Source organism: Montipora capricornis, chromosome 8 (genome assembly GCF_036669925.1).
Source record: "Montipora capricornis isolate CH-2021 chromosome 8, ASM3666992v2, whole genome shotgun sequence".
In the NCBI taxonomy this organism is placed as follows: Eukaryota; Metazoa; Cnidaria; class Anthozoa; order Scleractinia; family Acroporidae; genus Montipora; species Montipora capricornis.
The window spans coordinates 34,162,274-34,176,423 of NC_090890.1; the positions used below are offsets into that span (position 1 = coordinate 34,162,274).

General features: G+C 40.0%; 1 protein-coding gene across 1 annotated transcript in view; it reads left to right on the forward strand.

Moving 5' to 3' along the window:
* Window positions 1-14,150, forward strand: part of LOC138013959 (sushi, von Willebrand factor type A, EGF and pentraxin domain-containing protein 1-like) — a 51,117-nt gene that overhangs the window by 21,700 nt on the left and 15,267 nt on the right. Inside the window, 19 exon segments of the mRNA XM_068860991.1 lie at window positions 429-590; window positions 1,076-1,237; window positions 1,790-1,959; window positions 2,695-3,208; window positions 4,420-4,765; window positions 4,976-5,256; window positions 6,239-6,475; window positions 7,005-7,079; window positions 7,082-7,197; window positions 7,634-7,762; window positions 7,856-7,994; window positions 9,442-9,471; window positions 10,075-10,200; window positions 10,551-10,721; window positions 10,882-10,998; window positions 11,545-11,661; window positions 11,818-11,940; window positions 12,411-12,587; window positions 12,936-13,109. Coding sequence (XP_068717092.1) covers window positions 429-590; window positions 1,076-1,237; window positions 1,790-1,959; window positions 2,695-3,208; window positions 4,420-4,765; window positions 4,976-5,256; window positions 6,239-6,475; window positions 7,005-7,079; window positions 7,082-7,197; window positions 7,634-7,762; window positions 7,856-7,994; window positions 9,442-9,471; window positions 10,075-10,200; window positions 10,551-10,721; window positions 10,882-10,998; window positions 11,545-11,661; window positions 11,818-11,940; window positions 12,411-12,587; window positions 12,936-13,109 — 3,366 coding nt within the window.

A 14,150-nucleotide genomic window follows, 5' to 3' on the forward strand; every position in this document is an offset into this window, starting at 1 on the left:
CAGGTAACAATGCAGCAATGTACAATTGGTGGTGAATGAACAAAAGGAGCTAAGGAGAGATTTTTTGTTTTCGTCCACCAACATGGCGGCCATGACGTAACGTGACAACCACCTATTGATGCATCAAAACAGTGGTTATACTCGGAGAATCCCCCAATGGACCTTATCAATCATTTCTCTCCTACCTATTCCGTTTGCAATTACAATCTGATAAGAATTCGGGATACAAAAAGGAAATGAATAAAGGATTGCAGAAGACAAAAGTAATTCCGAACCAGAGACCAGTTAGTGTGTGATCAACATGTCATCGTATCTCAGGTCTACTTTTATTTATAAATCGAATTGATCAGAGGGAATCTAAACAGAGCTTGACTTGGTTTCAGTCTATCCATGAACACTCCAAATTTTCTGACTTGTTTTCGTTACAGAAAAATGTAAAGCAGGGTACTTCTCCTCAACTGGACTCGCTAAATGTTTTTCTTGCCCGAGCGGAACGTACTCTTCCGGTTTGATGAACACAAATTGTACTGATTGTCCAACGGGTACAACCACAATACTTCCTGCGGCTGGAGGACGAGATGAATGCGGAAGTAAGTTATCATTATCATTATCATTACTATAGCGGTGTTTTTCGTGACGTCAACCATTGTTTTTAATATGCCAACCAGAAACTAATTGGCTGTTGGAAAAATGATTTCTTTTGTTCCGTACGTGGTTGGCAAATTTGAATATCAAAAGTAATGTGACGTCAATGTTTGTAAACAAGAAATATCGCTATTACCATCACCATTGCCATTTCCTGTGCTACATCATTATCATATTTATTAACTTATTTACGTTTTTGTGGTTATCAGCCCCAAAATACTTTTTGAAAAATCGTTGTTTGAGAAGAGAGAGAGAGCACTGTCAATAAGCGCATCTTCGCTTCTTTTCTGCAGACTACAGCGTTTAGGGTTAGGTCACACGTGTTTTATGTATTTTTGAAAATGAGCTTATGACCGAGTTAACAGATGCACTTTTTATTATTCACAAGTCGTGCTCGAATCATTTTTTGTAAACATTTTTGTTCTTTCAGTGAAGTGCTCTCCTGGTACTTATTCAGAAAATGGTGTCGAGCCCTGTATTCCTTGTGCGAAGGGTTCTTTTCAGAACTCTGTGGGAGCCTTGGCTTGTGAGGAGTGCACAGCAGAAAAATCTACTTATGGGCCTGGTGCTGATGCAGCAGATATGTGTGTTGGTAGGATGCTCTGAACGTCGCTCCCATCTAACTACTAAGAAAACATACTGTAGTGATATTTTTTTTCGTTTACTATTGCTGTGGTTTAATTCTTGCTCCCACGCACATCACGAGGCTACCAGGTTAGGCTTCCTCTATTTCACAACCTATTTACTCACAGGATTATCCAACATGCCTTTAAATTAAATTTAATTCCCTGAAAGTTATTGTTTAGGGACTCTAAGATGGTTGCCGTGATGTCACATGCACGCGCTTATTTGCCCTTGTAAGTTCTTCTTTGAAAATCTATATCTTTTGCAAAGTCATGCATGGTATTTCCCGCTAAGTTTTCCTCAGTAGTGACGCAAGCATAAGAACAAAAAACGTACTCAAAGTCAGAAGCTTTTTTGTTAGAACTATAATCATTACTTATAAAAGACCGTGATAAACAGCAAGTTCATGTAGCTATGAATGTCGCTTGTGCTGATGCCTCGGTCTCTAGTGAAAACCATCATGCACAGAATGCATTGTATTTTACCTATTTTAATTGGCTCGCATTCGGCATTGTTTTAGTGATTGATGATTGTGCGTCAAAACCATGTAACAATGGAGGTACCTGCACTGATCTGAAAGATGACGTAATCTGTGATTGCCCTTCTGGATATTCAGGAAAGTTCTGTGAAATCGAAAACGACGAATGTTTGTCTGATCCTTGTTATCAGGGAGCCACGTGCGTTGACAAGGTAAAAATACAATAAATATTTGTTCAGACCTTTCACTACAGTTACGCTTCTATACCTTCACCCTGCGAGCAGAGCCTATCTATATTTCACCAGAGGGCGAGCAAGAAGGGCTCTGCAGAAATAGTGTCAAGTTTGTCTGGTCACCGCAGCCCAAGTTTCTGGGCTAATCACTCTCGTCAAACCGGTTTAGGCAGCGCGTACATGATATTTTTGACAAGGCGAAGGTCAAAATCAAGCCTTCACTACAACAATTAATACATGCGTATAGGAGTGCGATCGAGACTTGGCCTGACTTTGAAACTGTCTCCAAGCAACGGCCTGCGCATACTCAACAAATAGTTTACACGATTTCTGCAGAGTCCTTCTTTCTCATCGAGTTAAAGAAAGGCTATGCAGGCGGGGTGCTATACATTTGTTTTGATAAAGAGCTGGTTGAGTTTCGGACTACTTGATATACAAACATGGAATGAACATGTACAGGAGTGAATATCAAAGACCTGGTACAATTTGATTGTTAAGTGTTTTAAACTTAATACCTTTCACACAAAATTGTGGCATATTCTACTCTGGATGACGATAAATGATTTAACTCGCCAATATAGGTTCCTTATGGAGTTAGATGGAAGGTTAAAGCAAATCACTGATCTGATCACTGCCTTGTATTAGTTTGGGTTATAATGTTAATTATAATTGCGATGGATTTATTGATTCATTCATTTATTTATTCAATAATAGGTAAACGGTTACGAGTGTGTCTGCGAAAAAGGGTTCACTGGTAGACAATGCGATGTTCCCTCGCAAGTTTGTGGACCAAATGTCTGTCAGAATGGCGCAAAATGCCTTGTTCAACCACCAGACTTCGCTTGTGAATGCCTATCTGGTTATGGCGGCAAGTTCTGCGAAATGAAAATCGATCACTGTGCGTCATCACCTTGTCGAAATCACGCAGAATGTAGGAGTCTGACCGAGAGTTATCAGTGTTCATGTAGGCCTGGATATGAGGGAGTACAATGCGAAATAAACACTGACGAATGTACTGTTAACCCCTGTATGAACAACGGAACATGCACAGACGGTGAAAACAGGTACACATGCAACTGTCGGGCAGGTTTTACAGGATCGCAATGTGAGATTAACATCAACGAATGTTTGTCGGATCCGTGCAAAAATGGAGGCCAGTGTGTAGATATGATCAATGGGTATGAGTGTATCTGCAAGCCAACATATTTCAAAGCTAACTGTACCAAAAGTAAGTCGTTTTGGATCATAATAGGGAGCTTAGGCAAGGACGAGGACGTCAAATACGAGAACGTTGACTAAAAAATACTATTTCCTGTTATTGTCATGATTTTGCGATTACTCTAAGTCGCCCGGCGTTGAAAGTGTGTGCTAACATTCCAACAATAAAATTGGGAAAATCGGCGCGGATAGTTAGAGAGAAAATTGGAAATTTATCCTGAGGTACTCACATTGACCACAAAGCCTCAAATTTGGTCAATGCTTGTCGTTGTTAGGGAGAGAACGCCATAGAGATGTATACAAATGTAAAACGCACGTGCAGGGCGTGCAGAGCTTTTGTTTGTGCTCATGAGATCTATTGATTTGTGGCGTTCTCGTAGCCGTCGTCGCGTCGTTCTTGCTTAAGCTCCCTAATATCAAGTGGCTACAGTAACGTCTACAAAAAAGCTAATGGGTCAAGTGTTTCCTGTTTTCAAGACTTTTTTATAACTTCCTGTAAAAATCACCATGCAGCAATTATTGTATAAATAAGGTGGTCATAACAAATGTGGGTCCTTTTACGTAAAGTCGTATGTCTCGGTCACTTAAAAGAGCACTGAATTGCTTCGGTCAAGTCTTAAACAAAGAGAAATTTACATATCAGGTGGTGACAAAATTTGAGCTCTGTTTTCTCACCTTGTTTTTGGGATTTTTCTATATCGTGCGGAAATTTACAAACTGTGCATGGTTACCCTCATTGTTTCCCTGCCAGCAAAGATATCTTTTCTACTTGCGTTCGCTGGGCTGACCAGTACGGGAGGAGAAACCTCTGCCATTGGTCGAAACTCTCTTTGATCCAACCACCGTCCACAGTGACGGCACTCTTCAAACCGCTTGTCCCATGATACGTTTGCTGACTGTGACTTGAGTCTTCTGTGTCCCGCGCATTCCCTTAAAGCAATTCTGTTGTTGTCAAGTGAGCTCACACAACATGAAGAATCACGTGAGGATTCGGTCGCTAAGAAGCCTGCGCGCATGCTCAAAACAGTGAATTTCGATTATGGCAGAGGTCTCTTTTCCCGTAATCGTCAGCCCAGCAAACGCAAAAGTAAAGAGACTTCTGCTAGCAGGGAATCTCGTTGTCAATTAACAAAGCAGATGAAACCTCACAGATAAACGTATTTAGAAAAAAGTAGAGGCCATGTACAATATCTGTAAAATTGAAATTTGTTGATTTCTCAGAATGGTGTCAGAACTTTGATTTGTCTTTTCCTCTTCGCGTGGCAACATCCTCGTCAAGTGTTCAAAACATCCCAGATATGCACGCTTTTACAATCGCCTTCTGGCTTCGAACTGATGACAAGGAAAACCCAGGGACGCCTCTTTCCTACGCGAACATGGTGGGAGGCAAACTTCAAGATAATGCACTCGTCATCCAAGATTATGGTGCCTTCGAGTTACACATAAATAACAAAAAACTTTTCATTGGTACATCAGCCAATGACGGCAAGTGGCATCACGTAGCCGTCACCTGGGACAGCAACGGTGGAAAATGGATTTTTTACAAAGACGGACAGGAAGTTAAAAGGTTTGTATTTTGTCTCGTTTCATCGCATTTACGAAACGATTCGATCGTTAGTATAAATTTTGAAGCCATTCAGTAATTTCTTTTTAAAGCGTCAAAGTCATACCCTACCTTAGAAAGTGTACATGTGGCAAAATTGCTTTTGGGAATGTCGACATTTATCTTTTACGATAAAAGATGTCAAAGGTTCTAAAGTGATGATTGTTTGGTTAGGTACACTGAGGCATTTCTGTCTGGAGCGGTTATACATGGTGGTGGTGTTATGGTTTTAGGACAGGAGCAGGATTCCCTTGGTGGCTCATTCAGTCCTGAAGAAGCGTTTAGTGGAGACCTGAGTCAATTGAATGTTTGGGATAAAGTTCTTTCCCCTCAGGATATTTACAATCTGGTGCGCAGCTGCTTTACGGAACCTGGGAATGTGAAGGCCTGGGCCGACTTTCGCACAGGGCTTCAAGGAGTCTACGTGTTAACCAAGACGTCACATGCATGCAACTGTGAGTTGAGAAAAAAATGCTACGGTTCAACAATTTAGAAGCACGTGTTATCCTTGGTACTTTCATGAGACCCCTAAAATATGTTTTTATGCAAAAGCCGAGCTCTGTTAAAAGTAATTTTAAAAAACTATTATATTCTTTAAACTTCCGGTTTGGGTGATTGTCATGCACTTTTAGGTTTTTTTCTTTACATTAACAAGGCTTCAGAATAACATTGTAATTGACAAAAAAAGGCAGTTTGTCCAGGAACACAAGATTCCTTAAACTTGCACACAAAGAATATGTCTTTGATACGCAATCCAGCCAAATTCAAGGTTGTTCTGTGGTGCATTACAATTTTGGGACGCTTACCTACTGTCGCCTTTAATTAGTTCTTATTAACCGAGCGGGAGGTCTTTATGGGAGAATCTTGACCGAGGTCGCCAGTACAGACCGAACGCAGTGAGGTCTGTACCAGCGACCGAGGTCAAGATTCTCCCATACAGACCGACCTACAATTGTAGCTCGGTTAATAAGATGTTTATTATATGGCCAAACAAGAACAATTTAATTCGTTTAATGTAACTGATTTGTACTAACTGACATTTTGCTTGCGCACGGCGATGAGTGACGATGAGCTGAACTTAATTCTGTCAAAGTTTGCTCGTCATCCTCTCTCAGTTTTGTCATCATGCTGTTTGGCACTTCCATAAATAAATATTGGTGGAAGAAAATACTCAATATTTTTGCATTTTAGTTTGCATCTTTTCACCGCAAAACATTACCGGTCTAGATGCCGGTCTAGATGGGAAAATCTAGACCGCGGTCAATATCGATTTTAGCCAATCAAATTCGTGAATTTTGTACTTCCCAGTCCTCGTGAGACAGAGCCATATAATAAAGCCACTTATTAAACAAGTCAAAACTTAAGCCTGCCTTTTCCACCTCTGCCCACACCCTCAAGATTATGACCATGATGCTGTCTTTTTCCCAATATTCTTAGTCACTAGTCCCTTAAGGCGGTTTTCATGGAAACGTGACATGCGCCTCTCGAACAACAATGGCAAAGTGTTGACGGGAAAGACCGCTGAACAGTGTGCATTTGCATGTGAGCAGGAAGTCTCGTTTCCGTGCAGGTCATTAGATTATGACAGGACAAACGGCACGTGTTACCTCAGTAACGAGGACTCTGAAGGTGGTGTACTTACACAAGCGAAAGGATACGACTTCTATCAGATGAGTATGTTTCTGTACCCGTTACATTTGTCCATGGGACTTTCTTTTTTCATATTTCAAAATGCTGTTACTAATGACATTGATAAAATTAATTGTTTTACGGCGATAATGGAAGTAAATAAAAAGTATAATTTGGAAGAAAGGAAACAACAAGATCTTTATATCTCTCAGATATTGAGAGCACTTAAGGCAATATGTCGTTTTTTAACTAACTCATGGCTTATGATCTGTCCCTGCGATGGACTGGCATCCCATTCAGGGGGGAGTAGATAAGCGCCGGCCTGATGGGACTTTACCTATGGCTTATGATCTCGAACAGCGATGAAAAATCGAATAATCGAATAACTGGGAATTCCTTTAAGACTTAAATTAAAATAGTTATATTTATCAGAAATACTTAAATTCTGAAAAAATAAACTGATACTCTTTCGGGATTGTCTGTTTTGTGAAGAATATGTGACAGCAAAACTCTGACGCAAAAGCATTCGTGCATATCATCCTTTACTTTTCAAAGCGGATCCTTTTTTATTCAGGCTGCACTGAAGCTCTCGGTGTGCAAAGTAAAGTCATCCCTGATTCCGCCATGACAGCATCATCATCGTTGAGTTCATCAGTCAACCAAGTGTAGCACGTCTCTATGCACCTCAAGCCAGCGGTATTCAAGGAGTGGTGGAGAGCAGGGGAGGATGGAGCCCACAGCTATCTGACCAGGAGCAGTATTTACAGGTAAGTATAAGTTAATTTGCATAGCCATTCGTTCAACAGACTGAAATGGTGGGTGACATTTTATTTTGTTTTGTTTTCATCAAATTTATAACGTTTCTGAGGATGAAGTTAAGGGCCCCATATATGGACTGATGTGGATATAGAAAAGTATGTTCACTGCTGTAGAACTCCTCAAAAATAAGGATATAGAGACCCACATTCATTATGTTTACAATCGAAAGGTGGGCTAATATAAATTTGATTATGCTTCACCAATTTCTCAATTACGGTGATGACAGATACGTGCTCCACTAGCTCAATCCGGCTACATATTGTGTTTAACTAGTGCTCTAGATAGGAAAAACCCATTCCATTCCATCAGGTAAAAAAAGTCATGGGTATTTTGGATCTAACTACTCGATATATCATGAATGCTGACATTTATCCGTCTTTTTAGATCAACTTGGGTGTCATGTACAAGATAACAGGCGTGGCCACTCAGGGAGGAGATGGTTTATCAGAATGGGTCTCGTCATATAAGCTACAATATAGTGTGGACGGGAATGTGTGGCAGTACTATGGTGCGGTAAGTCCGTATGTCAATTGATAACTAATAATGCCAAAACTCTGATGAAAATTCGTGGTTCTGAATACGAATGAACTTTTCTTAATCATACAGATCCTATCAGGAAACGCAGATAGTGATACAGTTGTAAAGAGAGAATTGCAATCATTAACGGCAAAAATGATCCGATTTAGACCTCAGACATGGAACGGAAAGATAACCATGAGGGTTGAGGTGTTTGGATGCCTAGCAGGTAATGTATGGCTGGAACAGAAAGTACATTTATGCACTCCACCTCTTACGTGGAACAACAGCCAGCTTTACAACAGGATACTGTATTTACTAGATTAAACTCCACGGTGTTTATTAAATTTGAGTGTGTCCGATGCGGCGTTTATTTAAGGGCGGTGTTTGTTTCAAAATACAATTTCTTAAACCACTGACAACAATTAAGGTAGCTCATTTGTAAAAATTATGAAAACAGAAACATGTTCCAGAGTTCCAGAGATAGGTCGGCGTTGTGATACGGTTAAAGTCTCGGCCTTTACATTTCTATATATTTATATACATATTTATATTTTTCTATATTTTATTTTCACAAAGCCATCATGTTTATCATCGCCTCCCCTAGTACATCACATTTTTCGACACATTTTCCCAGTAAATTCAAAATTGCTCGTGTTGATATTAAAAACAATATGCAAAATGCGAAGGTACACGAAAATTCTGAAAGAGCTGCAAAGTATGGCCACTTCGAACTAATAAGAATATTATCATACGGGGAAATAAATTTCCAAGGCTGGTTTAGATTACTGAGTTGTGATGTGTACTTGTTTTCTCCTTACAATACTCGAATGAACGCCACATACGTTTGAGTGAATGCGGTGTTTATTCGAGGGCGGCGTTTATTGATACTTTTCCTTCCATCTGCGGCGTTTAATCGGGGGCGGCGTTTAATTGAGTAAATGCGGCATGTTGTGCATCATTCTTTACCGTTATAATCTCTCTATGTTCCTTACCACTGATGAAGTCCAAACCGCACGATCCGCATGATTCGCCGGTCGTTTGTTTGTTTGTTATTTATTTTTTTGAGCAGGTTGAAGTTTTGGCAGCTGTTCAGCTGATGTGGACCTGCTATACCCACCCACCCATATACTCACAGAGGACAGCTACAACACCAGAAACTTCATCCCCTACTCTTCTCGAATAGTGTGTGGGTTCTTTAACGTCCCACAGGGAACTAATGACCATGGAAGATATTTGTTAGACGGGGCCTACGGTTTATAGTCCTTATCCCAGAAGATTTGAAAGTCTAACCATTAGCGGATGTAATTACAAAGGCAGCACTTTCTCCTCAGTTATTTAAAGAACCTGAGTGTTGGTGCTCCCGCATGGCAGCCCGGTGCTCAACCGACTGAGCCATTTGTGCGCGTAGAACCCCCACTTCGCAGTATACTACCAGGAACTCTTAAATGTTTTTCGACTTTACACCGACGTCTATTCAGAAAAAATGAACATTTCAGGCATAACACTGTGACTTATGTGAAAAATAGTTATGTTAAAAACAGTTGCCGGACAAGACATTTAGTCTACTAAAACAGACGATAACATGCGAAATATTTCCATCACAATTATATCCCCCGAATTCGTACTTTTCTATTCTTTAGGTTAATGTATATATTAACTTCGTTAATTTTCAGATCCAATACCTCAACCACCATACATATCAGGTTGGTTTCTTTTTATTTAAGGGGAAAATAAGGCTTAGGGGACTTTTACTTCATTATTAATGTTTTCACGTAAGTATATTCATTTGTATCGCCCAAACTATATCGAGGTTGTCCGGTGAGCTACTACGTATACGCTCGTTTGGTTTAGTCTTTCTTTTTAGTCATGACGTGGACGCACACTGTAGCCATCTTCCGGTCTATAGTTCTCATCAGGGTATTATTAGCATTATTTTCTCATTCAAATTTTGCAATCGAAGAGGGGTTTAACTAAAGGCTGTGCCGATATATTGGCAAAGCAATAAGTTTCACACTCACAAGACATTAAAAATAATCTCCTCGAGAAATAACCTAATGCCAACACCAAACAGCGGCTACAAGCATTAGGTCAACCTTCATCCTAACAACACACCGTCCTGCTCAAGCCACGCTCACTTAGACACGTGTCACCTATCTCACACATACGCTATCTGTAAATTACTTTTCTTTTCTAGAATTTTCTTAAAATTAAAAAAACTCCAATCATTGTCCCCGTTTTTCACCCTACTCAACTTACGATAGTAGAAAGATGTCTTTAAAAACAAATGATTGTTACTTCCTTTCCAGGAATAGCAGAAATAAATGAATGTAGCAGTAATAATCCCTGCAAGAATGGTGGCAGGTGCTATGACCTTCACTATGGTTTTCGATGCAAGTGTTCTCCACAATACGAAGGATCCACCTGTGAACAAGGTGGATATTATGTGATTTTCAACTCTCGAAAGTTCTTACCTCGTGAATTATCCACTAGGTTCTGAGTATATTTTTAATTCTATTAAGTATAAAAGTCATGCTTAAATGAAATTGCATGTTTGGTTCTGTCCTGTAGGTGACAAAATACTTATTAAATCTATTTTTTCAATTCAATGCACCTTATTCCAAAATGGCCGCCATTTTAGTATTCTTTTCTTTCCTTGCAAATTGGCTCTTTTGGCTTCGCTTTCAAACGTAAAATTCAAAACAATATTTAACCTTGAACGAGACCAAAGGGTTAGGGTTAGGGTTAATAAAAGGTGCATTATTTTCGTTTTCTTTCTTTTAAGCAAAGGCGTGCAGTGATCCAGGGACGCCTTTGTATGGTTACAAGTCGTCAAGCAGCCATAACCATGGCAGTACTATAGCCTTTTCTTGTAAGGCAGGATTCTCTCTTCAGGGTTCCGCGTCCAGGACCTGCTACCACGGTTTGTGGAGTGGAACTAAAGCCGAGTGCAAAGGTATGCGTATTGACAATTTAGTTAAGGCATAGAAAGAAGAAGCCCTTACCAACGTTGAATTAAATCCTGTCTAAGAAATATGTTGAGTTTTACTAAGTAAAAAAATGGGTTTGTGCGTGCGTAATACGAAAGCTCTGAAATGATATACTTGCTCCTACAGACATTGATGAATGCACCAGTGGTCACTGTGCTCAAGGATGTGCAAACACTATTGGCAGTTTCATTTGCTCTTGCAATCCCGGTTACACATTGAACAACGATAGAAAGACATGCGATGGTAATTCAAACTGACTTTCATGCATTATTTTGTTGTTACCTCATCTTTCAAAGAGTTCACTGTTCTCCCAAGATTTTGCCTGCTTCGCCTGAGGCAAATCTTTAGAAACTGAAGTGATTTTTATGCGGATGCTCCGTGAATTGGGTCACCTCGCAGCTCTTACAAGGTCTCACCTGATTGGAGACTACCCTTGAGGTTTAACAAAAGAGCAAATAACAGAAACAATGGACCCGAGGCCTAAACAAAAGGGCCATGGTTTCTGTTATTTGTTCTTTTGTTAAACCTCAAGGGTGGTCTCCAATCAGGTGAGACCTTGTAGGAGCTGCGAGGCTACCGCGTGAATTCCCGCTTTGACCACCAAATTGACTTGTTCTCGATGATCCTGGATTCAACTTCACCATGCTTTCTAAATTAATTAAGATCTGATTGCCTCAATCTGTGTACGTTTCTGCTTTGTAGCCAGCCAGTAGTACCGAAACGATTAACAATCATTTGTAGTCAAGCTACCATCTAACAAATTTAATTTTGAATTTTACAATTTTGTAGACGTCAACGAGTGTTCACTTGGTTTGTGTAGTCACATTTGTCATAACTCCGCGGGAACATTCCGCTGCTCGTGTCCGTCGGGTATGGAACTCGCCCATGGTGGAAGGTTCTGTCGAGGTAATTCATGAAGTCTTTCGTTAACGACAGCTTTTCATCATTAAACTGCTGAGCTCATTAAAGCATGTGAAGCAGTAACTTTCTGCAACTACATTACTGTTTAATGAATCTCAAGCAGGCACTTGTAAGAATTCGCTGCAACTGTCTCCTTTGCAGATAAAGACGAGTGCGCTTCAAACAATGGTGGATGCCAACATCTTTGTGTGAACCGTTTCTTAAGCCATGCCTGTTATTGCCGTGGAGGATACACAATAGCTGCTGATGGCAAGAATTGTAATGGTAATGAGAACTTGTGCATGCTCCCATCGCAATGCAAACGACAAAACTGGGGAGAAAATAAGCAAGCAACAAACATTGATTGCTTGACTGTTGTTTATCAGCTTTCAAAGAACGAGGCATTTTATTAGAATCTTTCTGCCATAAATTGGTCCGTGTTCTATGATTGTGACCAAATTTTTTACAATGCGAAAGCGTTAAAGTGTCACAAAATCAGACTACGAATACTAACGTTTGGCACATTTCCTTCAAGGACCCTGCAGCCTGGATGGAACCCCACAGGTTAAAATGTTTCAAAACTAGCTCTAAGGTCGGCTCAGAACAAAGACTGAATTTCATAGATTTTAATGAAAGTATATCATCAATCAATCAAGTTACCAAAACATCACAATAGCATCCACTCAATTTAACATAGTTGCTCATTGAAAGCATCAGTGGTGTCATGAAAAGATCACTTTATAATACTATTTCAGAAAAGAGATGTCCTCCAATAAATGCTCCAGCGAGTGGCGCCATTACCATGGTTGGCGACGCCATTCTGGGAAATATAGCATCTTTCATCTGCAATGCAGGTTATCAGCTAGTGGGATCTCAAAAGCGCCTCTGCGCAGCTGACGGTCAGTGGTCTGGTGTTCAACCTACATGTAATGGTAAGTTAGCATCGAGCAATATCAAAGCCTGTTAAGGGAGAAAAAATGAGCAAGCAGAAGATTCTAACCGACTGTTTAAAACCCTAACTGGGAATTTCAGACCATTCCAATAAAACGAGGAATTAACTAATAAGCGACCGAATGAGCGTCGAACAACCTAGCGAAGGACCTAACCCACGAATAAACACATCAACCATTACACCAATCGATTAGCTCATTCATCATTGGGATTAGAAATCGAAACAAGGACGCAATTTGAAGTAAGATAAAATGGTAATTGAGGAAGATAAGCTATCCCCTAGCACGGCATTTGTTTATTAAGACTATTATTCAAATTTAATTTTACAGCCGGTCGTTGTGTTGAAGTGGGAACAGTCAAGTATGGAACTCGTACAGGGACTGGCACAAGTTATGGAACTAGTGTCAGTTTCTCTTGCAATAGTGGCTATGATCTCGTCGGTTCAACACAGCGGATTTGTCAAGAAACTGGAGTCTGGTCCAGCAAGCAGCCTAGATGCGTTCGTGAGTTATCTCTGTAATAGGCAACTTTCACGATGACTTCATTTGACTGCAATTACCAGAATTCTGTTTCTTTTTCTTTTCTTATTTAAAGTGCTACTGTGATCAAATTTTTATCCCTTGAGTTTTTTGGTTTATCACATAGAGTACCATGAAACATTAAAAACGCTGTTTACCGTTTGGAAATAGCTGCATTGGTTCCAGAGATATTTAAGTTTGAAAAATGTGTTAAATATGCAAATGAGAAGGCTGATGACGTCATTCACCCAACCCAATAGAACATCAAGAATATAAATAGAGCTATCTCGGTCAATTTGCAACAGAGACCATTGAAACTTGGTGAGCTGATAGTTCTGAAGTCAACACACCTACGACTGTAAAGAAATTGGTTCCCATGGCAACTCACTCTTTTCCAGTCCCCTCCAACCTGATTTCAATATTTTGGTGATCTCAGGCTAGAAATACATTTACTAAGGCCACAAACTCGACCTAACTCTTCATATGAATGAAGGGGTAGTTTCTAAAGAAACTGTGGTGCGAATCGCTCTGACGAAGGGCTAACGCTCGAAAACGTCAGCTTTTTAGAATCTCTGTACGGTGGCCAATTTACGTTTATCAACTCCGTTGATAAAACCAAATTTTTGTATCCTAACATCTTCATATGCTGACAGGATCATGCAGATGAGGCATCATTTGCAAATATCAAAACAGAACGCCAAAGGTGGTCTGCAAAGCTTTTAATATCAGGGAGGTCTGGAACCCAGTATGTTGCCATGGTAACAAAAATGGTATGCTCATATTGTGGAACACATCTACTAGAATCTTAGTGCAAAGAACCAAGTATTTCTGATACAAATTGGCTGAGATATCTTTCTCCATCATACTTGATCAAAATTTGGTAGGGTTTATGACGTCATCACTTGGCTAATTTGCATGTTAATAAAACTTGAATATCTCCAGAACAAAAGAGATATTTGAAAATGGTAAACAGCATTCTTCTTCTCGTACAGACTACGTGTTTATGTGCCAAAATGGCTTCAATAG